Raw genomic sequence first — 22171 nt, 5'->3', positions numbered from 1 at the left:
TTTTACAGCAGGATTTTGGCCTGACTGTTCTCTCTCTCTCTCTCATTCTCTCCCTACTGTATGTCACTCGCTCAAAGGAAAGCCAGGCTACCTTCAGGGTACATTCAGTTAAATTCAGCTTGGGGTGTGTAGTTTACTATCTTCTTTTAGTTTTTATTACACTTCTAATTAATTTGAGCATATAAAAGCCTGCCGATACCGTCGGGAATCGAACCAATGGTGCACTTGTCAGGTAGTGACAGAGAGGCAGCGACTCACCCTGCTGAGCTATGAGCTGTTTGCAATGTACCTTCTGAATTCTACACACTGTGTTTAAAACGACAACAACACAGAGCATAAAGAGAGAAATAGGTTGGAATTGAATGAGTGAGCAGCTGTGTATCTGACTGAGCTAGAGTCAGAGGCTGACTAGACTCCTACATCAGCTTATTTCTATCAGTGTTCAAACTACTGATGATAAAAAATAATATCACTGGTGCTGCCTGAGGCAGGGATTGAACAAAGAACCTTCAGACATCACACAACATCCACATGTTTATCTGAGTGAGCTATAACCCACTTCCTCTTGTGATGATTTCATATTGTAGCTTTAAACCTTGATCTGTGACTGTTGAAGTAGGTCTGACATGAAGGCCATAAGAGAAGAATATGAGCGTGTAATCTGAAAAAGAAAGTTGCGCTTCACAATTAGGAAGTTCTTTACCGGACTTAAGACCCTGAAAACCTTCAGTAAATATCCTGCAGACTTTTTTTTTAAGATGATTTTTTGTAGGGCATTTCTGCCTTTATTTAGACTAGTGCCGTGCCCGTTCCCCCATGCACCACCCCGTGGGCACTTCCCCCCCACGGGGTGTGAGGTGTGTAGTTTACCATGTAAGCTTCAATCCTCTCACAGTAACCCTGGTACAAATCCACCACACACACACACACACACACACACACACACACACACACACACACACACACACACACACACACACACACACACACACACACACACACACACACACACACACACACACACACACACACACACACACACACACACACACACCAGCTTTATGTTGATTGACAGCTGAAATGCACATTTTAAAAACCAGACAGGTCAAACTTTTTACAGCGGGATTTTGGCCTGACTCTGTTCTCTCTCTCTCTCTCATTTTGTCCCTATGTCACTCGCTCAAAGGAAAGCCAGGCTACCTTCAGGGTACATTCAGTTAAATTCAGCTTGGGGTGTGTAGTTTACCATGTAAGCTTCAATCCTCTCACAGTAACCCTGGTACAAATCCACCCCACACACACACACACACACACACACACACACACACACACACACACACACACACACACACACACACACACACACACACACACACACACACACACACACACACACACACACACACACACACACACACACACACAGACAGACAGACAGACAGACAGACAGACAGACAGACAGACACCAGCTTTATGTTGATTGACAGCTGAAATGCAACATTTTAAAAACCAGACAGGTCAAACTTTTTACAGCGGGATTTTGGTCGAACTCTGTTCTCTCTCTCTCTCTCATTCTGTTCCTATGTCGCTCACTCAAAGGAAAGCCAGGCTACCTTCAGGGTACATTCAGTTAAATTCAGCTTGGGGTGTGTAGTTTACCATGTAAGCTTCAGTCCTCTCACAGTAACCCTGGTACAAATCCACCACACACACACACACACACACACACACACACACACACACACACACACACACACACACACACACACACACACACACACACACACACACACACACACACACACACACACACACACACACACACACACACCAGCTTTATGTTGATTGACAGCTGAAATGCAACATTTTAAAAACCAGACAGGTCAAACTTTTTACAGCGGGATTTTGGCCGAACTCTGTTCTCTCTCTCTCTCTCACTCTCTCCCTATGTCACTCGCTCAAAGGAAAGCCAGGCTACCTTCAGGGTACATTCAGTTAAATTCAGCTTGGGGTGTGTAGTTTACCATGTAAGCTTCAATGCTCTCACAGTAACCCTGGTACAAATCCAGCGTGCGGGAATTTGTTGCATGTTCTTTCTCTTGTATTGATGCTTTTAATCAATTTAGAAAAGTGATCTAGAGTCTAAATTGATGTTTAGAAGCCCAGAAATTAATCTCTTGCCATAACCGAGCCTACTTAACTATTTCTAAATTGACTAAAAGCTCAAATAAACAGTAGCCTTTTCCAGATTTTGACCTATAGCTAGGCACTTCAAAAGTCATACAGAGAGAAATACGTCATACAGAGAGAAATACAGCATCAGTGGCAGCGTCATTTGTGGTTCACTGTGTATGTCAGCTGCCTTCAGAGGGAGAGGTTGTGAGTTCTAATCTGGGATGTGCACGGACAGAGCTTTCATTCATTTCATTTTGAGGCATTTGGATAAAAGTGGAAATAGGCGTAACTATCTTCTTTTAGTTTTTATTACACGACTTCTAATTAATTTGAGGATATAAAAGCCTGCCGATACCATCGGGAATCGAACCAGTAGTGCACCTGTCAGGTAGTGACAGAGACACAGCAACTGAACCTGCTGAGCTATGAGCTGTTTGCAACATCCCTTCTGAATTCTACGCACTGTGTTTAAAATGACAACAACACAGAGCATAAACAGAGACATAGGTTGGAATTGAACAAGTGAACAGCTGTTTATCTGACTGAGCTAGAGTCAGAGACTAACTAGACTCCTACATCAGCTTATTTCTATCAGTGTTCAAACTACTGATGATGATAAAAGTAGTATGACTGGTGCTGCCTGAGGCAGGGATTGAACAAACAACCTTCAGACATCACACAACATCCACATGTTCATCTGAGTGAGCTATAGCCCACTTCCTCTTGTAATGATTTCATATTGTAGTTTTAAACCTTGATCTGTGACTGTTGAAGTAGGTCTGACATGAAGGAGATAAGAGGAATATGAGTGTGATTTGAAAAAGAAAGTTACGCTTCACAATTAGGAAGTTCTTTACCGGACTTAGGAGCCTGAAAATCTTCAGTAAATATCCTGCAGACTTTTTTTTTAAGATGATTTTTTGTAGGGCATTTCTGCCTTTATTTAGACAGGACAGTAGGCAGACAGGAAATGTTTAGTCCTAGTTCAACTACATGTAGTTCACTACTCCCCAACACTGTACTGTACCATGTATACAAACTGATACACATAGCCACCTTGAATTCCCTAACAGGGCCCATCCAGATCTGCAGATTAAACAAAGATAAACCAGAAACTTTACTTAAACTTAACTTAACATCATAACTTACTGTAAACCAATTCAACCCTTTAATAAACCATAGATGTCCTTCCTTTCTCTAAAGAAATGTCCCTTATGGTGTAACAAAGTTCAGTTCTTTGCTATGGCAGCTGGCTGGGATCCGGCTGGTAGCAGGAATTCAAGGTGGAGGTGGAGGTGTGCTAGCACAGAGTGTCACGACAAGACATTCAAAAGTGGAATCTGATTATCCAACAACGAATGTTTGCTGCATTCTCGGATCGACTTATATTCAGACGACTGATCTGCTTTTATTAATAATTGATGTCAGTAAAAACGTGGCGAGCGAACCTGCACAAACAGCGATGCAAAAATGTGTCTCGCTCTCATGTTTTTACTCACATAAATTATGGATGAAAACAGATCAGTCGTCTGAAGTTGGACTTGAGCGTACAGCAAACATTTACTTCATCTTGGATATAGTTCTTTTTGCTACATTTGATCATCACATTCGTAACATCACACGCCCTTAACTTCAATCATCTGAATACCCACATCTCCACTAAAGAAGCTGTCTCGTCTCGTCTGTATTCCGCAAAGGCAGGCGAGGCCAATCTCACAAAGAGAGAATCATCAGAAGTTCATCCGTCCCCGTGTCACCCTGATGACTCATTAGAAAATGTGGAGGACAGATTGTATCTCACTGCAGGAGGAGGGTGTGCCCACCACCTTCTCACCCCAGCAGGAGTTGATTTCAGGACAACACAGGCAAGAGTTCAGGCAGCTTGGAAAGCCATCACAGGCACCACTTGCCGCCTGGGCTCGACACGACTCTGTTTTCCCCTTTTCCAGCAGCCTGCCCCATAGAGACGGCACTGTTCCCCCCCTGCTTATCTGATCTCCAGCAGGGAGCAGCCGAGGGGAGTTAGACACCAATCAAGCTGGTGTCATCCAGGGTCAGCGTCCCCCCGATGTGGCTGTTTAAATGACGGCCGTGTCATCATCCATCAAATCCAGCCACCTCTGTGTCTCCCAGATGAACCAGAAACTGGTTTGAAACCAAGCGGACTACATCCTTAAAGGAACACTCTGCCCATTGATTTGAGTTAATGAGTTATTCATTTGAGTTAGTGTGGACCAGTGATGTCACTGGTCCACATTTTAACACTCAATAACTGTCAAATTAAATGACAGACTTCAAAACAGTTTACAGTTTTCTGATATAGGCTACTACTGATGTTCTAATGATACAAAGCTGGTTGAAAATGGGCGGAGTCTTCCTTTAATAGATGGCGAGCCACATTTTGGGACCTCTGAGAGTCTGATCAAAGGCGGTTTTTTTATGCACTATGTATTATTGTGGGGCATTATCTCCACAGTGGCATATGACTAGACATGATGACATAATGCGAGGCCGTCACGAACATCATTCAAATGAAGGAATTCAGCTCTATCTTATCAGTGTGTGTGATCTGTGTGGCTCAGGGAGCACACATGGCCTTCTGTGGGTATCAACCATCTGCGCCGTCTCTCTCTCACAGTGTAGAGGCCGCATTGTTGGAGCAGACAGGCCCAGGACTCAGGACAGCGAGAGGCAGACGTTTGGCATGCCATGAAACCGGCCCTTTGTTTGGAGACCTCCTTCAGAAGACCTACAGACTTGGCCCAACGCTGCTGCGGCCAAGCTCACTCCTCTGAGGAGATGACGACGAGCAAGTGCGTCAACCTCTCTCGCAACCTAGGTCAAAGAGCTGAGGTGAGAACGTTTGCTCAGTGTTTCATTTTACAGTATATGTCACGCCAAATGTTGGGGCTCGATGAACTCCCAGGTCTCATATTGGCAGACGTTCCCCTGCAGTGAACTATATGTGAATGGGCCTGCGGGGGGGGAAAGTGTGGAATAACCATTGTCGACGACCACCAATACCAATAACCTGCACAGCAGAGCACAGAGAAGAGGGAGCAATGCTGCCCTCTGCTGGTTCTATGTGAGTAATGTGGCACTGGATTACAACATGGGTCCTGCTGACAGCTGCATTACATGTTATCACCCAGTAGATGGCAAGATGCACCAGTGAGCGTCTAGCAGTGGTTCTCACATTTTTTCACATGAAGGACCCCTAAACTGACAAAGATTAGACCACGGACCCCCATTTGATAGGATTTTGTCCCACGGTCCCCCATATGATAATAAGATTGATGCTTGTATATGTTTTATTACAGAAAGTGCATAAAACCCACCATGACCAAAATAGTCATTGTGAATGGAATTATAGCTCAAATAAATGACCCGCCTTTTGGCTGGGGACCCCCTGGAACCCCCCCAAGGACCCCCGGGGGCTTCTCGAATTCAAATAAATTCTACAATAATCATGTAAAGACTTTAATTTGAAATGCAAAAAATGAATAGGCCTGTAAGTATAAAATTCACAATCTCTACATATACAGTATATTAAAAAAAAGTGTGTTAAAAAAACACAATTTCAGACGGAAGCCCGTCTTTATTGTCACACGAACACACTACAACACATGCATGCGGCCACAACACACACTCATGCTGACGGTGGCCGGTGAAATATGTCCTCTGCATTTGACCCATCCAGGCTTGTCTTTTCCTCCGGGGGGCAGGCCAGGAGCAGTGGTCGGGGACCATCATTGGACCATCATTGGACCAACTTCAGATGTTGTCGTCACTGGTCGGATGACGATCTTCTGCATGTTTTTAAGGGGGGTTATGTACAGAGTGGGTACGGGGAGAACATGCAAACTCCACACAGAAAGGCCCTTTCGACGAGATAGCCCACCTGGGCAGTAGGCACTGAAGATATGGGGGGGTCACAACTCCAGCGCCCACAGCGTCCCAGGCGAGAATCGAACTCAGGACCTTCTAGCTGTGAGGCGACAGCGCTACCGACTGCGCCACCGTACCCCGTATGTTATGTTGGTTACAGCATCTTTGCTAGTGAAAAATGGAAATAGTGGTCATGCACCACAGGATTTTCTAATTCACATACTATATGGCATTCTGTTATCAAATGCTAAAGTAGACTGTATAGTGTTTGCTTTTTATGCTGTGCAACAATCTGTTGGTTTTGGAAATGTTTTCCCCTCACAAATTCTATGAGTCAAATCTCTTTTCATTGCTGCTTCCTCCTCCAGCATCTCAAATCTCTGCCCTGCTAAAACCTTCTGTATCCAACCTGTCTTAACACTACAGAGCTGAAGACTGTTGATCCCCCCCTTTCATCCATTTTACTATCATTCTAACTGCTTGGTTCTAGACATAGGCACTTTTGCCATTCATTATATAAAAACTACAACACTAGAGATGCGAGTTTTCTGCAGGACCTCAGAGGTGAGAGAGCAAACAGATACACAGAGAGCCTTTGTGATGGAGCTCTTCTTAACCTCTGCTTGCCAATAAATCAATGTCACAAACCACATCTATGCATCATGGTCATAATCCTCATCTCCCCGGTCAATATGGTCAGATGATGCCTGATAACGTCACCTGCATACCCTGCGAGATGAACACATCGATAGTGGAAGCATGTATAACGAGCAGAGCTTTGCAGAGCCCAGGGAGCAACTTAATGCTGTACTGTAGGAAGCGTAAATCCATTCTCTCTCTAGATACTTTAACACACTTGCTATAATTTGTTTATCTGTACTGTACTGTACTGTACTGTACTGTTCTCTATTGCTGATGAAAATGTGTTATTGTAAGTCACTTTGGATAAAAGCGTCTGCCAAATGACGTAATGTAAATGTAAATGTACTGTACTACATGGCCCATTCCACAATGAACAGGAACTATTTCAGTTTCACACCATTTACATACAATATATAGGTCTGGGTGAGCCCATAGGATTTCGATATTTTAATATTTCTCTATGAGCAATCTCTCAAAAAAAAACAGTGAAGACTCTATGAAACTCTGGCATGTATGATTCACAGTCTCTCCTCCCCTGGGCAAGGACAGGCTGTGATCGGTAGTCTTTAATCTCTACGTTGCTGGTGAGAAGTAACAGCAAAACACACTGTCTGTCCCTCCTATAATGAAGTCACCCCATGGCAACAGACACACAAAGTTAGGATCCCTCTGAGGCCTGATGCACGTATGGAAATGGCTGCAAACTAGCGGACATGGGAGAGGATCGAGGACACGAGAAGAAGAAGCCTAGAAGTCCCGAGCGGGGTTAGAAAATGTGCATTTGCGCCGGTGTCATGCCGAGTTTTGCACCCCTCCGAGAATTGCATCCCCACCACATTTTGGGGCTGTTTTAACTTAAAAACAGGGACGCAAATCTCGGCAGGTACAAACCGCCGAGACTTGCCTCCCCTTCCATAAAGCTAGGAGAGACCCCAGGCATCGAGGTCACCTGTAGCCGGATTTTAAGCACCAAACTCGGCCTCCATGAGCCAGAAGAGAGCCCCAAGCATGGAAGTCACCTCGATGCGGATTTTATGCATCAAAGTCGCCCCTCCACCATTACATGTACTCAATAATCGCTCATCCCGTTCGAGACTTTTTTCATCCCTGGCACCGAAATGGTGGAACGAACTCCCTCCCTCGGTCAGGACGGCCGAAACTCTTCCCATCTTTCGAAAAAGACTAAAAACTCACCTTTTCGGTATTCCTTCATGAACTGACCTTTGTTCTGATCCTGTCACTGCCTTGTTTTACTGTTTATATTGTTCTATTCTTGCTAGTCTCTGACTTGTATTCTTGTTGTTGTAAATAACTTGTTGTACGTCGCTTTGGATAAAGGCGTCTGCCAAATGAAATAAAGTAAAGTAAAGTAAAGTAAAGTCGGTCTCCATGAGCCAGGACAGACCCCCTGGCCTTGAGATCACGTCTACCCAGACAATTATATAATTTGTAAACAGTTAAGTTTCCGTATAAATCATTACAATACGCTCCCGTGAGATGGGGATGCATTTGGCGGCGGGGGTGCAAAACTCGGCATGACACCGGCATTATCTCTTCAGTCTCCAAGGCGATGCAAGTGGCCTGGAAAGTCGCACCAACCGGCAACGCTGGGATTCTTCTCACATGAGTTCACACCTTCACACCCCACCAGGACGGGCGCTAAGCTTGTGCTAATTGAGAGGGCTTAGCGCAGATGCTCTCCTCCGGGTTGGGTTGGCGATGATGTTGATTATTTCTCACGTTTTCCTAAATAATCCTGCAGACCTTCGACGGAGCCGTCACGTGGACTTGAAGATTACTTTCACAAAAATGATGCTATGCATGCACACTCTGTCTACTTGGTACATCTTCTCGTTTCACGTCAATAAGCCAGTCTGACACATGGCTCAGAAAGATAGAGAGAGAAACGAGAGATGATCATAGTTGAGTAAACAGATGAAGTCAATTTTTATTACCATCAAAGTCATCAACTCAGTCAAGGAGTACGGTACAGAGCTTACAAATGTGAGACAGGACCTACAGGTGACCACTGGTCCTGGGAAACATCTACAAATACACTTGTAGGTGCATGGCAAAATGAACAGACATGGAATACTAAATACAGTGAGAAAAATGCATTGGAAAAAGCATTGCTTTTAAACTGTGTAACAGAGTTTAAACAGTATTTATTTGCCATCTAAACAAAGATAATGGACTACACTAAAATAATCTATTCGCATAAATAATCTCTGATATTCTTCTGATTAAGCCTCTCATTAAAATCTACATATTTATGTTAGACAATATAAATAAATTATATAATGGTATAATCTGGGTAATATATCTGCTCACCCATCCTTATAGTGCACTTTCAAAGGTGAGAGATACATATTAATTAAAAGACTCTGGAACAACAAGTCAAAGTTCAGATTCTAAAAATGACAAAAATTTGATTGTTGATTTGATTGAAGCAAATGTGATTAGTTTTCTCTAGAGTTGATTTTCTCGAAAGTAGTCCCCCCATCTGAAGTACACATTTCCATATGAATTTACAGGTGCCCACCAGAAATATAGCCTCTTAAAGGCCAGGACTAAAGTAAGACCCAAGTGGAAACCGTCAACATTACGGTTATAAGTATGCCGTCTGGTAGTAATCGTATTGACAATGTGACTGCTGTCTTGCTGCCACCAGGGAATGAAAACCCTTTGTACAGAAGATGCAATGTGCAGCGGCACAGTTAATCAGGTGGGGACTCACAGGTCGGAGGTCACAGGTCAGAGGCCGCCCCACTCCCCATGCTGATTTGACAGCAGTCACTTGTCAGGTAAAGTGGCCATCCAGATGGGCCAGGGGATTAGTCTCACGTGGTCAGACCCAACATCTAACGTCAGCACGCTTCACAAGTCAGGAACCCTGTGGCGAAATCTAATTGGCTGGGCTGTTACGGAAGTCCGGCATGCCGTCCGTGGTTGGTCAATTCATAATGTCTGTCACACCTCTTTTTTTTTGTCTTGGGGGGCGGGCGTTAACCACTTTTCAAGAGTTGTGTTCCAGACGTAGATGTATCGTATCTAGGTCTGGCTACTGTGAGACTACCAGGGGACTGACAGTGTGCGAGGACGACATACTTCTACTCAGTTACCCAGATGGGTCAGGGGACTAACGGTTGGTGAGGAGGACTACAGACTTTTACTCACAGGTTATCCAGATGGGCCAGGGGACTGAGGGTTTGTGAGGACTACAGACGTGTACTCACAGGTACATGGACTGTATTGAAAGGACACCAGGAATCACAGTTTCTGCAGCCAGTCGAGTATTGCTCAATTTACTCTGGGGTGATGACAGAGAACTTCTTCTGTAGCTCATTATTCATGCTCAAGCGGACCAGGGACAATGGATATATTGTAGTTATTATTCATCAAGTATAGCTGAAAATCTATGCAGTAAACAATGAGATGAACTGATAAATCGACAACCCCAAAATAAACAAACAAGTAAATAAACAAACAGACAAATAAATAAATAATAAATAAATAAATAAATAAATAAATAAATAAATACATACATACATACATACATACATACATACATACATACATAAATAAATAAATAATACAGTATTGTAGATTGGAAAACATCAAACAAATGCTTTGTAATACCCCCTCTCCCTCTACAGTAGTTACCACAAAGTCAATACTCTATTTCTTTAACAACTGCAACTGCCTATTAAGACATTGTGTGGCATTATAGAGTCAATATCCTAAGACAAAGGACATCATCAAATCAAGTCAGATACAGGTAGAATGAGACGTACGTATGTATGTATCTATAGAGATGGGCTACAAATGACGTTTGGTGCATAGAAACGACTATGTGACAGAGACAACTCATTGTCAGAACACTACATTTAGAGCAGGGCCAATAGATGTGGGCATGAAAAGAACATTGGCCTCGGCAAGGCGTCTGCTCAGAGGCAAGAGTGCTGTGGCCGACGATAAGACAAGGTTGGCAGAGTGTGTAAAGGCCAAGTAGCGCCACCAAGTGGTTCTATTATGTAAGATCAACAGCAAAAACTGAGAACGCATGCTGTTTTGGCTACTTCTACAAAGGTCTCTATATACAGAATCTTTACACTTACAGCTATGAGGTTCTTTCCTGAGCAGGAAGCTAGCAAAGGAACATAGTGTGTGCGTGTGCGTGTGTGTGTGTGTGTCTGCCCGTGTGTGTGCGTGTGTGTGTGTGTGTGTGTGTGTGTGTGCGCGTGCGTGCGTGCGTGTGTGTGTGTGTGTGTGTGTGTGTGTGTGTGTGTGTTGGCGTGCGCGCACGTTCGTGCGGGAGAAGCTGCCTATCTCAAAATACAATATTGGGCATAAAAAACTCCCAGTGACAGTGACCAATCTCAGCATCATTTCACAATAATTGGTCATCGGTGTCAACAATAACACATAAGAAAGAGATACAATGTTTCCCCTCTGAAATGAATACTAATGTTGGACCACTACATATTGAGTAGATATTACGATACATACTGTAATAAAGATTTCAGGAGCAAAGCAAAGCCGTTTGGTACCCTACTGACGACCATTAGAACAGAACAAATACTGTAATAGCAAAAATCGGGGGGAGAGGAAGTTTCCAAAGTTGGCTCATTAAAAAGGAATCAAAGCGAATTTTTCAACACAATGACGCGTCTCCCTGGATTCTCTTATCGCTAAAAAGAGAGAGTATTCAGAATGAAGACTTTAGCTTAAATCGCTTAAATCTGTTTTGCCCCTAAAATTTGAATGTGTTGAGATAGCGCTGACGGCAATTAGTCCGACATAAAACACCATTCGTGGAAGCCAAGAGGGTCATTGAGAAAAGACACAATACATGTAAGAGGAAAGCCAATGCAATGCGACACAGGAGAGAAGATAGCACACAGCCTCCATGAGATGATACTACAATGCTGCAAGTGAGAGAGAAGCAGAGTCCGCGTCACCATGCTAGCTAGCAGCTAATGTACAGTGTGCAGGAGTGGGGGGGGGCGGGGGGCTGCAGAGTGTGTGTGTGTGTGTGTGTGTGGGGGGGGGGGGGGGGGGGGTCTAACCCTGCGCGTCCCCGGCATCGGCAGCTGCTTGGAGAGGAGGTGACGCCTCTCCGTTACAACGTGATGGGGGTCCCGGCTCCAGCCTGGGGGCTCCAGCTCCTCCGGCCTCCGCCTGGTCGCTCTCCGCAGGGGGCTGGGCGAGCGCGGCGGGCTCACCCTCGGCCGTCGCGGAGGGGTCAGCGGCGGTGGCGGCTGGGCGGGGAGCCGCCGGGTCCGCGGGGCTGACCACCCTGGAGGAGTCGCTCTGCTCGGGCGCTCTCAGTCTCTTCATGATGGTGGTGACCCGCACGGCTTTCTGTGGGAGGAGGCATGCAGAGAATCAGCTCAGGTAGGTAGCCTGCCGTACCTCTGAAAGCTTACTCAGAGTACACCGAGTCTCACCGGGCATGAATCGACTCACAGTTACGCAACACTGGGCTACCTCCTCGTTCAAGGACCGTACTACTGCTACTGAACTTTGAGGAAAAAAAGGGCTTCCAGGAACAGAGAACACAACAGGCTTACCTTCCACTTAGCTTTGGCAAAGTTCTTCTCTATTTGTGCGCAGACATTTTCCTTGATATTCTTATCCGAAGCTGCGCCTCCAGAGATCCTGGTGTACAAAAAAGGGACAAATCCAAATTCACAACAGGGCTTTATGCTTTGCTTATCTTATCTTTTGACACGAGTTCCACACAGATATGGGCTGCTGCACACGCCATTACTCAATTCATAGTTTATTTATTCAACAGGGAAACTTATGCAAGCACCGCTCAGATGTGCGAATTTCCGAAATGCAGTGTGGTGTGGTGTGATGTGAAGTTTTGTTGACTTTTCATTTATAAAACTTTTCACGTATAAAACTTATTTTTAAATGTGTAAACAACCTTGTCACATCCTCTCCAGTCTCCCCGCTAGACATTTGTGCACAGATTTCTAGTTGGTATGATATCAAGGGTCTGTTCATTATGTGCCACATAGTGCTGCTGTCCTACCATTCGTGGTTTATAGCCTCCTGAGCTGTGAGTCTCTGGTCTTGATCCACCTCCATCAAACGAGCAACCAGACTCTTAGCTGCCAGGGGGGGAAAAGAACAATCACACAGGAAGAACTCAACAAACAAAAAGCTTTATTCTCCTGTTGGACGGGAATATAAATATGATCTGCTTTTGAACACTCAACCGCTAACAGGGGAAAAACACTCCCCAATTTGAAATGTTTGCCCGGCAAGCTGTCAATATGTGCTGTACCTCTGGAGTATTTGCTTCATCTTCAAAGTATACCTGAATCAGAGATGTCATCCCAGTAGGGAGAGTCAAACTCGTAGTCGCCTGCCAAGATCTTCCTGAATAGGTTCTTGTCATGGTTTTCATAATCATCGTCGTCACTTTCATCGTAGAAAGGAGGGTTGCCTGACAGCCTGAGGAAGCAGAGTAAAGAGCATCAAAACCCTGAGAAACATCTAGACACAAATGTCTAAGACAATGCAAACAATGCGGTTGGCTGCCTGCGTATATGAATATCCCATATCTCAACAAACCCTATTATATAATGGGAGATAATACAGTATCTTTTGCAAATCTCAAACAAGCCTACAGGTTCACGATTAAGATAGAACCACAAGGCGACGTAATAAATAAAAGTCTAATGACTGTAAGGCTGCTTCTGTTTATTTCTGAGCCATAAATTTAAACATTTCTACAATATCATGGGCAGTCTACTGGAAAGCCCTATATGGCCTACTGCAGGGATACTCAACTTGCTTTGCCCGGGGGCCACATTTGCAAAATGACAGGAGGCCAGGGGCCAGTTAATAAACCATTAATAATATACATTTTTCTGTAGCGGATTTTATGTATTTGGGGTGTCAGCCTGAGTTTAGTCTGACAATTTTGTGCACACAGGATAAGATCAGTTAAGTTAGTACATAGTACCTGGGTGGCGAGCAGGTGGCGATATTTGAGAATTTAGCTGGAGCTCAGCCAAACTTTATATAGTTTTCATTTGAACTATGGGTCATGCCCGAAAGGACGAGATCGCAGATACAAGCGGACGAAAATGGGTTTCCTCAGGAGTGTGGCTGGGATGTCCCCCTTCAGGGATAGAACCTCGTTCACCCGTGAGAGACTCTCAGAGTAGAGCCGCTGCTCCTTTGCATGGAAAGGAGCCAGTTGAGGTGGTTTGGGGGGTATCTAGGAAGGATGCCTCCAGGGAGGTTTGCCTGGCACGTGCAGCTGAGAAAAGGCCACGGGGCAGCCTGAGGACGAGGTGGAGTGATTACGAGGAACGCATGGCCTGGGAACGCCTTGTGATCCTCCAGTCAGAGCTGGACAATGAGGCCAGGGAAAGGGACATTTGGGTTTGGATCTGCTGCCTCTGCGAAGTTATTAACATTACACAATTTATGCATATTATGCTAATGAAGAAAGGCTGCATTAGTTTAATTATGGCAAGAGATAAATTTCTAGATGTCGAAACATCTAAGATCATCTTTCTAGTTAACTAAAAGCAAAAAATATGCCCATTTCCTGATTTTGACCAAATGTGTACCTAATTTATGCACATTATGCTAATGAGGAAAGGTTGCATGACCGCACCATGGTAATAGATGAATTTCTGCACATCATAAACATCAGCTCATTATGCTAATTATTCAAACTGCTCAACATGCAATTTTTGGAAACCAAGTTGAATTTCATCCACTATAGGCCTATAGATGACTATAGATGACATTTCAATCATAAAAGTTCATAGGAAACCCCATTACTGGGTCCAAGAAATTTCCAGTGGACTATTGCTAGAATGAAAACAACAATTTAAAAATGCCATTACAAAGTCAAAATAATAATATAATTTCAATGCAGAGCCTGTGACTGCAGAATACAATATTTCTTATAAAAATAAAAAATAAACTACCCAATACATGTTGTCACATTTTTGTATTTCGATATACTGATTTTGTCTATATATCGTCCCATCCCTAATCATTAATTTGTTAAATTCAGGCCAATAGTTTTTTTTATATTATGAGATATCACATGTGACTAATGCATGAATGCAGGAACAAACACAAATCCATCATTGTAAACAGAACTTACAGTATGTACATGATGACGCCTATAGCCCAGCAGTCCACAGGCCTGCCGTATCTCTGTCTGCCAACCACCTCAGGAGCTGCAGAAGAGCAGTGACACATGGTTAGAATTTCTGGGAATGTGAAAATGACAGGGGACATCACTCTAGCCACTGATGTCCCCGTGGAAAAATAAAATATGTCCAGAAATGTCTCACTCCAATGTTTTCTTGCCACTTAAAGTGAATATTCTCACCCAGGTACTCCGGGGTCCCGCAGGGATCTTTGATCAGTCCGTTCTCCAGCTTGGCTAGATGGAAGTCACTGATCACTATTTTAGAGTGCTTCAGGCGGTTGTAGTACACCAAGTTCTCCAGCTAGGAAAAATGGCACATCAAGATGGCAGCAAGTTTGTATTTAAACAACCAAGTGAAAAATATATAATGTGCTGAGATCACCCTCTTCTTCACTGTTTGATTTGAAGTGGTGAGACCTTTTCTCCGCCTCCTAACAGAAATGATGAGCTGACTGACAAGAAGTATCCTATAAAATAACTATACAATTAACTACCCAGTTCAAAGAGAAAACCAATCAGTGACTTTGACATCTTTATCAATCATTTTGTCAATCTAGTGTTTTATACATTGTCCCCTCTCTAAGGGGTGTCGAGGTGCCGAGGTGATCTTGGTTTTGTTGTGAACAAGGTCAATAACTTTTGAGAAAGGTAGAACCCAGTAAATTAACATGACAAGCACTAACAGCAGGCCAGAACCGTCCACTGAACCTACCCCCCCACCACCACCACCACCACCACCATATGTCACTTCAAAGGCTTTTTCTGATTTGTGCGTGTGTTGTATAATTTATATCGGACTGCATTTTTGATGTTATTTAGCCTTTCTGTATTTTATGTCTTCTGACTATTGATGTGACCGCTACGCTGCACACTTGCAGTAAGTCAAATTCCGCATAATATAATCTGATTACCTACTGTGGCAATAAAAGTGATCCTGATTCTAAGTGACAGCACCATGATTTGTGAGTTTTTTTGTGTCATTGTGACCACTTGAAATCGACAAAAATAAATTGCCTCAGGTCACGGTAACAATCATTTGACAGTGATGCAAACTGCAAAACTTGTGTTGCCATTTTCATATTCACACTATGACAATGCATAACGTTGATTTGTAAAACCTCTCCTGCCGTAGCGTGTTACCTTGAGGTTTCTGTGAACAATGCGCAGGGAGTGGAGGTAGGCGACAGCCTCCAGCACCTGTCGCACCACATTACTGGTATCCCGCTCGGAGTAGTAGCCTTGGTCCAGGATCCAATCAAATACCTCTCTGCCTGTCGCACTGTGGAGGAGACAGGACGACCCATCATGCATTGCACGCGTCTGTTGTTGAATGTGAGAATGTTTGATGATGATCCAGGCACCCTTTTTTCAATTTTCAAATGAAACGCTTGCCTGATGTCTCTGCTGCTTGGAGCATCTAAAATAGTGGTAATGTGGTAACTGATTGTATTTCTATGTAAAGAACGTGGAAAGCTGAACATTACACATTCTCCAAGAGCAAAAACCTTTGACAAGATTGCATAATCGACCGCCACCTGTTTAGGAGTCGAACTCATAACGAGAATTCCAAAACCCACAAATCAAGTGTCCTCGGGGGAGGAGGCGAGTATCGCACATTTAACACATCCGTGGCCATGGAAATACATCAAATTCCCCAGGAACACATGCTGATGAGAACGTGGAGCAGCTAGCAAGCAATATCTGAATACCAAATGAGGGAAGTTCAGAGCTGTTCTCATATCTACACGGCCTCAGGCGATAACAGCTCATTCCCCACCAGTGCGTAATCAACACACGCATGGAGGCCTCAGCTCCAAAAGCAAAGACAAGCACAGAGCCCCACCCCATCAGACGTCTCAAGGTCTCAACTCACAGTTCAAGGAACAGGAAGTACTCTTTTCTGGTCTCAAAGACATCCACCAGTTGGAGGATATTGGGATGCTTCACCCTGAGGAGATGTGACACAAGTGGCGAGAGAGAGAGAGAGGGAGAGAGAGAGAGAGAGAGAGAGAGAGAGAGAGAGAGAAAGAGAGAGAGGGATGTGGCGATTGCATCATTCATTCGGTTAGACGCATAATGTACAACACTGCTCATGAATAACACACTACAATAGTTAAGGAAGCCAAGATGTGAGGCAACCGACGCAGAACGAAAAAAAAAAATCGCAAACGTAATCAATTCAGCTCACTTCCCCGGCCCCGGGATCTGCATGTTTAAACAGATGAGCGGGCAGAAGCCAGAGCTTTATGTGATGTGATGATGCGTCCATTTGTGCACGAGGACGACCGACCATGCAGCTGACCGTGCCTTTGATAAGCGCCCCACCACCAGCTAGCTAGGCAACTTCATGGTGGATTTGGCTTGTCGAGCTGCCGTGACATGCCATGTGCACTCGGCGTGTACTTGGGAGTATTTGCTAAGCGGTCGTTTACGATGGACTTTTCCACGTCACTGACCCTGTGAAACGCATTGAGCGTCTATGAAGCTGAGAAGATCCTCCTGTTGCCATCGTGCGAGAATTCAACCGAGACAGGACAACTAGCAGGCTCAGTGATTTGAAAGACATGACACCCTCGTCTCCCATTACACAGCAGGGGCTTGTCTGCCTCACCTACTTGTCTGTAGCAAAGAGTTTCGATAAGGCCCAGGTTCACCTGCTGTCTGTAGCAAAGAGTTTCGATAAGGCCCGGGTTATGCTAATGTAGGGTTTTGCTAAAAGGTGAGATAATGAAAGAACTGCCACCGGCTGATGAGAGCAATGTCAGCCGTGTGCGATCGATCACGCAGGGTTTGCTTTACTTTTTATGTTCTTTTTTATTATAAAAACAAGCAACAAGAGAGATCTTTTTTATTTTTCTGGTTTTCCACAAAGGAAATACACAAAATGGATGAATGACATAATGAAAATACAGTGTTGAAGATGAGGTAAGGGAAACAACAAAAACTCTTTGTGGAGCTTGAGAATCTTACCACAAGCCTAATCATTCGTTGTTTTATGCAGCAATGAAGCACATTATGATGAAGTCAGCCACTTACATCTTTAAGATGAGGATCTCGTTTAATTAATTAATTAAATTAATTGTGAAGTCAGCCACTTACATCTTTAAGATGAGGATCTCGTTTAATTAATTAATTAAATTAATTGTGAAGTCAGCCACTTACATCTTCAAGATGAGGATCTCGTTTTTGGCGGCCTTGCGGACTTTCCTTCCATCCTTTTTCAGGAACTTTTTACACGTGTACATTTTCATGGTCGTTTTGTCCTTGGCCCGGAATATCTCACAGAACTCCTCCCTGAGATGATAGGGAAGATAGGAGGAACAGCTCCAAGTCACAGACTGGAATATCAAAGTGGTCCATTCCCACAGAACAATTTCCAATACTAATAAAAGATTCAGGCAGTCATAAATGGTTAATATGAAGCCACTGCTTCTTCTTTTAAAAAGTATATATTATAGAGGATAGGAGGTTCTACAAGCGGCGGATGAGGTACTCACGATTTAACGATCTGTCCCAGGTCATATTTATCGGTCACCTCGGAAGGATTGTTATAATCCTTCTTTTCCCCGATTGTTAAACAGCCAAATGGCATGGCCACTCCTGACCTGTGGTGAGAGAGAGAGAGAGAGAGAGAGAGACACACACAGAGAGACAGAGAGAGAGAGAGAGAGAGAGAGAGAGACAGAGAGAGACAGAGAGAGAGAGAGAGAGAGAGAGAGAGAGAGAGACAGAGAGAGAGAGAGAGAGAGAGAGAGAGAGAGAAGTGAGAGAGACAGAGAGAGACAGAGAGAGAGAGAGAGACACAGAGAGACAGAGAGAGAGAGAGAGACAGAGAGAGAGAGAGAGAGAGAGAGAGAAGTGAGAGAGACAGAGAGAGACAGAGAGAGAGAGAGAAGCGAGAGAGACAGAGAGAGGAATAAACAGAAGAAAGAAGACTCCCATCAATCTATCAAGACGTTATGTCCCGGCTTCCCACCCAGCTAATGATTTCTCGTCAGCTCGTCCTCATAACGGGCCATACTATTACACTAGATGATGACTGGGCAGAAGTGTAACCTGCCTTCCCTCTGTCGTAAAGAATCCTCAGTAAATGCTGAGGAAGCCTTTCAGAAGGTGAAGGCGCTGACGCTAAAAGGCGCCACCATGGGCGATATCAATGCGGCGGATTGTTTGGCTTAAAGGGATAGTTTGGATTTTTTTGATGTGGGGTTGTATGAGGTACTTGCACACACAGTCAGTGTATTTACATGCAGTAGAACGCAGCCGGTGCGTCGGGTGCGCTCCCAGTTTGGAGAGATGGAGACCGGCGGTCGTGCCAGGCAAGTAGAGCTGTCTGCTGAGTGTGAAGGGGGCCCATGAGCAAAAACGTTTAAAAAAAAAACACACATCAGAGAAAATACATAAAATCCTTCCAAGTCTCCACAAGCCCTGAGATGCCAAATTGACGTGAGAAAACATCATTTACACCCTATTTTTACATTACATTACATTACGTCATTTGGCAGACGCTTTTATCCAAAGCGACTTACAATAACACATTTTTGGCAGCAATTTTTAGCTGAAGTTTTGTAGTGAAGTGAAGATTTCAGCTAAAAACAGGGTGTAAATGACATCTTTTCAAGTTATATTCAATTCAATTCAAGTCAACTTGGCATCTCAGCGTTTGTGAAGACTTGGATTACGCCAGGTGAGCAGTATGGAAGCATTTTCTGTATTTTTTCTGTATTATTATTATTATTTATTTTTTTACGTTTTTGCTCATGGCCCCCTTCACACTCAGCAGACACTACTTGCCTGACGCGGCCGGTTTCCATTTCTCCAAACTGCGACAGCGTCGGCTGCATTCCACTGCATGTAGTACACTGACTGTCGGCAAGTACCTCATACAACTTCACATCAAAAAATCACAACTATCCCTTTAACTACTGTAACAAGGCAACAAGGATGTGCTGTATGGGGCTCAACTTTATGCTCTGTGTGTGTGTGTGTGTGTGTGTGTGTGTGTGTGTGTGTGTGTGTGTGTGTGTGTGTGTGTGTGTGTGTGTGTGTGTGTGTGTCTGTGTGTGTGTGTGTGTGTGTGTGTGTGTAAGGAGTGGCGTTGCAGTGAAGCGAGGAGGGACTGAGTGCACCATTGTCAGTGATGGCATGGGGTGAAAGATGCAATCCACAGTGTCAGGGAGGGAGCGGGAGGTTCTTAACAGGCTAATGCAACCCGCCAGCCCAAACAGGTAACCACGGCAACAAGCGAAGCATTTCCAATTAAGACGGGGAGTCGGCAATTAGGGGCAGAGCACCACCGGACTTGGAGACAGATTAAAGAACTTTACGAGCTCTGCATCAACACTCGCCTAATTGTGGCGCAGCCTCTTTCTGCCGCTCTGCACTCTCCCCACTCCTCAAACAGCATGGAGTGAAATTTCAGAGCGACCTATCCAAATCTACTGCAGGTACAGAGCATTTTAGATTTCACGGTCAGCTTCGTTAGTGTGTTATTTTTGCGTTTCAAGGGAAGAGACGGTGGTTTTATTTCATTTTTAATGTATTTTTTCATCCTAGTCAGGAGCATAGATCCCAGAATGAGTGATGAAACAGCTGTGATGAACACACTACACTCTCTAGTGCGGCAATGAAGACAGTGTGTGTGTGTGTGTGTGTGTGTGTGTGTGTGTGTGTGTGTGTGTGTGTGTGTGTGTGTGTGTGTGTGTGTGCGCGTGTGTGCGTGTGTGCTCGTGCGTGTGCGCGCGCGTCGCCTACGTGTGGCGACAGGCAGTCAACATAATCGTATTTTCTAATCTTCTAATCTCGAGAGAATCTTTTGTTCCATTGAGGAATTCTAATCTGATCTCAATTATGTGATGCCCCACATAATGTGATGTGAACGTGTATTGGACAAGAGGCCGGTTTCAGAATGCAGGCTGAGTGCAGCTGGCTAAACGTGAATTCACTATTACTTGGAGGGAATAGATTACAATATAAAAGCAGATGGGGGTCAGTTAAGACAAGGGGGGTTTGGAAACAGAAGTTCGCTGGTTCAAATCCGAGGACTGGGTGATAAAATCTGAGGGTGGGGGCGGGGGGGGGGGGACTGAGTAACACTCCTCCCTCGACAACCTCCAGTGAGCTGTCCTTGAAGGAGGCACTGAGCTCTTCATGAGTCCAGTGAAGCTGCTCAGCGGTCCATCAGTACAAGACTGGAGTTGTGGGGCAGCTGGTGTGGTGAATCTGTGGGACTCTATGAATGCAAAGTAGGGCGTTGCTGAAAAACGATTGCACAGCACATTTTCTTCCAGATGAAGAAAGACTAAGTAATATTTTCCAACCACGCGACTGCATCCGTCTCCGCTGCCAGCTGGGGGTGATTGATGTCCACATGTAAATGAGCGCAGACAGCGAGATAAGTATTTGTACGGGAGGGGGGGCGTGGGGGGCGTGGGGGGCGGGGCGGGGGGGAGGGGGCGTGGGGGGCGGGGCGGGGGGAGGGGGCGTGGGGGGCAATCTGTTCAGCGCAGCTCCGTGAACGACTCGTAATCCAATCTAAATGGACGAGACGCGGCACAGGGGCGTCGGAAAACGCGGAGAGGAGAAGCGCGCTCCCTGTGAACCCCATTTTTCACCCGGGGCGAGAGCCGGCGTCGTCGAGCAAAAGCGACAAATTGGCCTTTCCCTGCTCCCTCTCTCTCTGCCTCTCTCTCTCTCTCTCCCTCTCTCCCTCTCTCTCTCTCTGCCTCTCTCTCTCTCTCTCCCTCTCTCTCTCTCCCTCCCTCTCTCTCTCTCCCTCTCTCTCTCTCTCCCTCCCTCTCTCTCTCTCTCTCCCTCTCTCTCTCCCTCTCTCTCCCTCTCTCTCCGTCCCTCTCTCTCTCTCTCCCTCTCTCTCTCTCTGTCCCTCTCTCTCTCTCTCCCTCTCTCTCTCTCTCTCGCACTACTGTATGCGTCTGTGTCTCTCTCCGTGCTAAATGCGTTGGCTTAGTGGAGGTGCGCTGCGTAAATGGAAGGAAACTTCTGGCATAGGCTGTGGTTTAAGTGAAAGCAAGTGTGGTCTGGCAGATGGAGCGAGCTATTAAAGGAACGCATCAGACAAAATGACTCTAATTGACAAGCATGGCAACAAAAAATAATCATATTTCCATTCAGCGAGCAGCTGCCTATATACCGGTCAGCAAGCAAGAGAGCTCCAGTAAAGTGTGAAGGGTGGAGAGGAGGATATAGGTGAAGGAGAGAGAGAGAGAGAGAGAGAGAGAGAGAGAGAGAGAGAGAGAGAGAGAGAGAAAA

General features: G+C 44.9%; 1 protein-coding gene across 1 annotated transcript; it reads right to left on the bottom strand.

The window, feature by feature from the left end:
- Positions 1-11769: 11769 nt before the first annotated feature.
- On the bottom strand, positions 11770-18494 carry camkvb (CaM kinase-like vesicle-associated b; the record flags this gene model as incomplete). The annotated part of the gene is made up of 10 exons (XM_083660597.1): positions 11770-12069; positions 12279-12366; positions 12749-12827; positions 13037-13173; positions 14852-14927; positions 15083-15203; positions 16043-16181; positions 16776-16850; positions 18065-18196; positions 18400-18494. The coding sequence occupies 10 exons, from the start codon at positions 18492-18494 to the stop codon at positions 11770-11772; spliced, it is 1242 nt and encodes a 413-aa protein (XP_083516723.1).
- Between the last annotated feature and the right edge of the window lie 3677 nt (positions 18495-22171).

Source organism: Poromitra crassiceps (assembly GCF_964638095.1).
Source record: "Poromitra crassiceps genome assembly, chromosome: 25".
In the NCBI taxonomy this organism is placed as follows: Eukaryota; Metazoa; Chordata; class Actinopteri; order Beryciformes; family Melamphaidae; genus Poromitra; species Poromitra crassiceps.
This window is presented reverse-complemented; position numbering and strand designations above follow the sequence as displayed.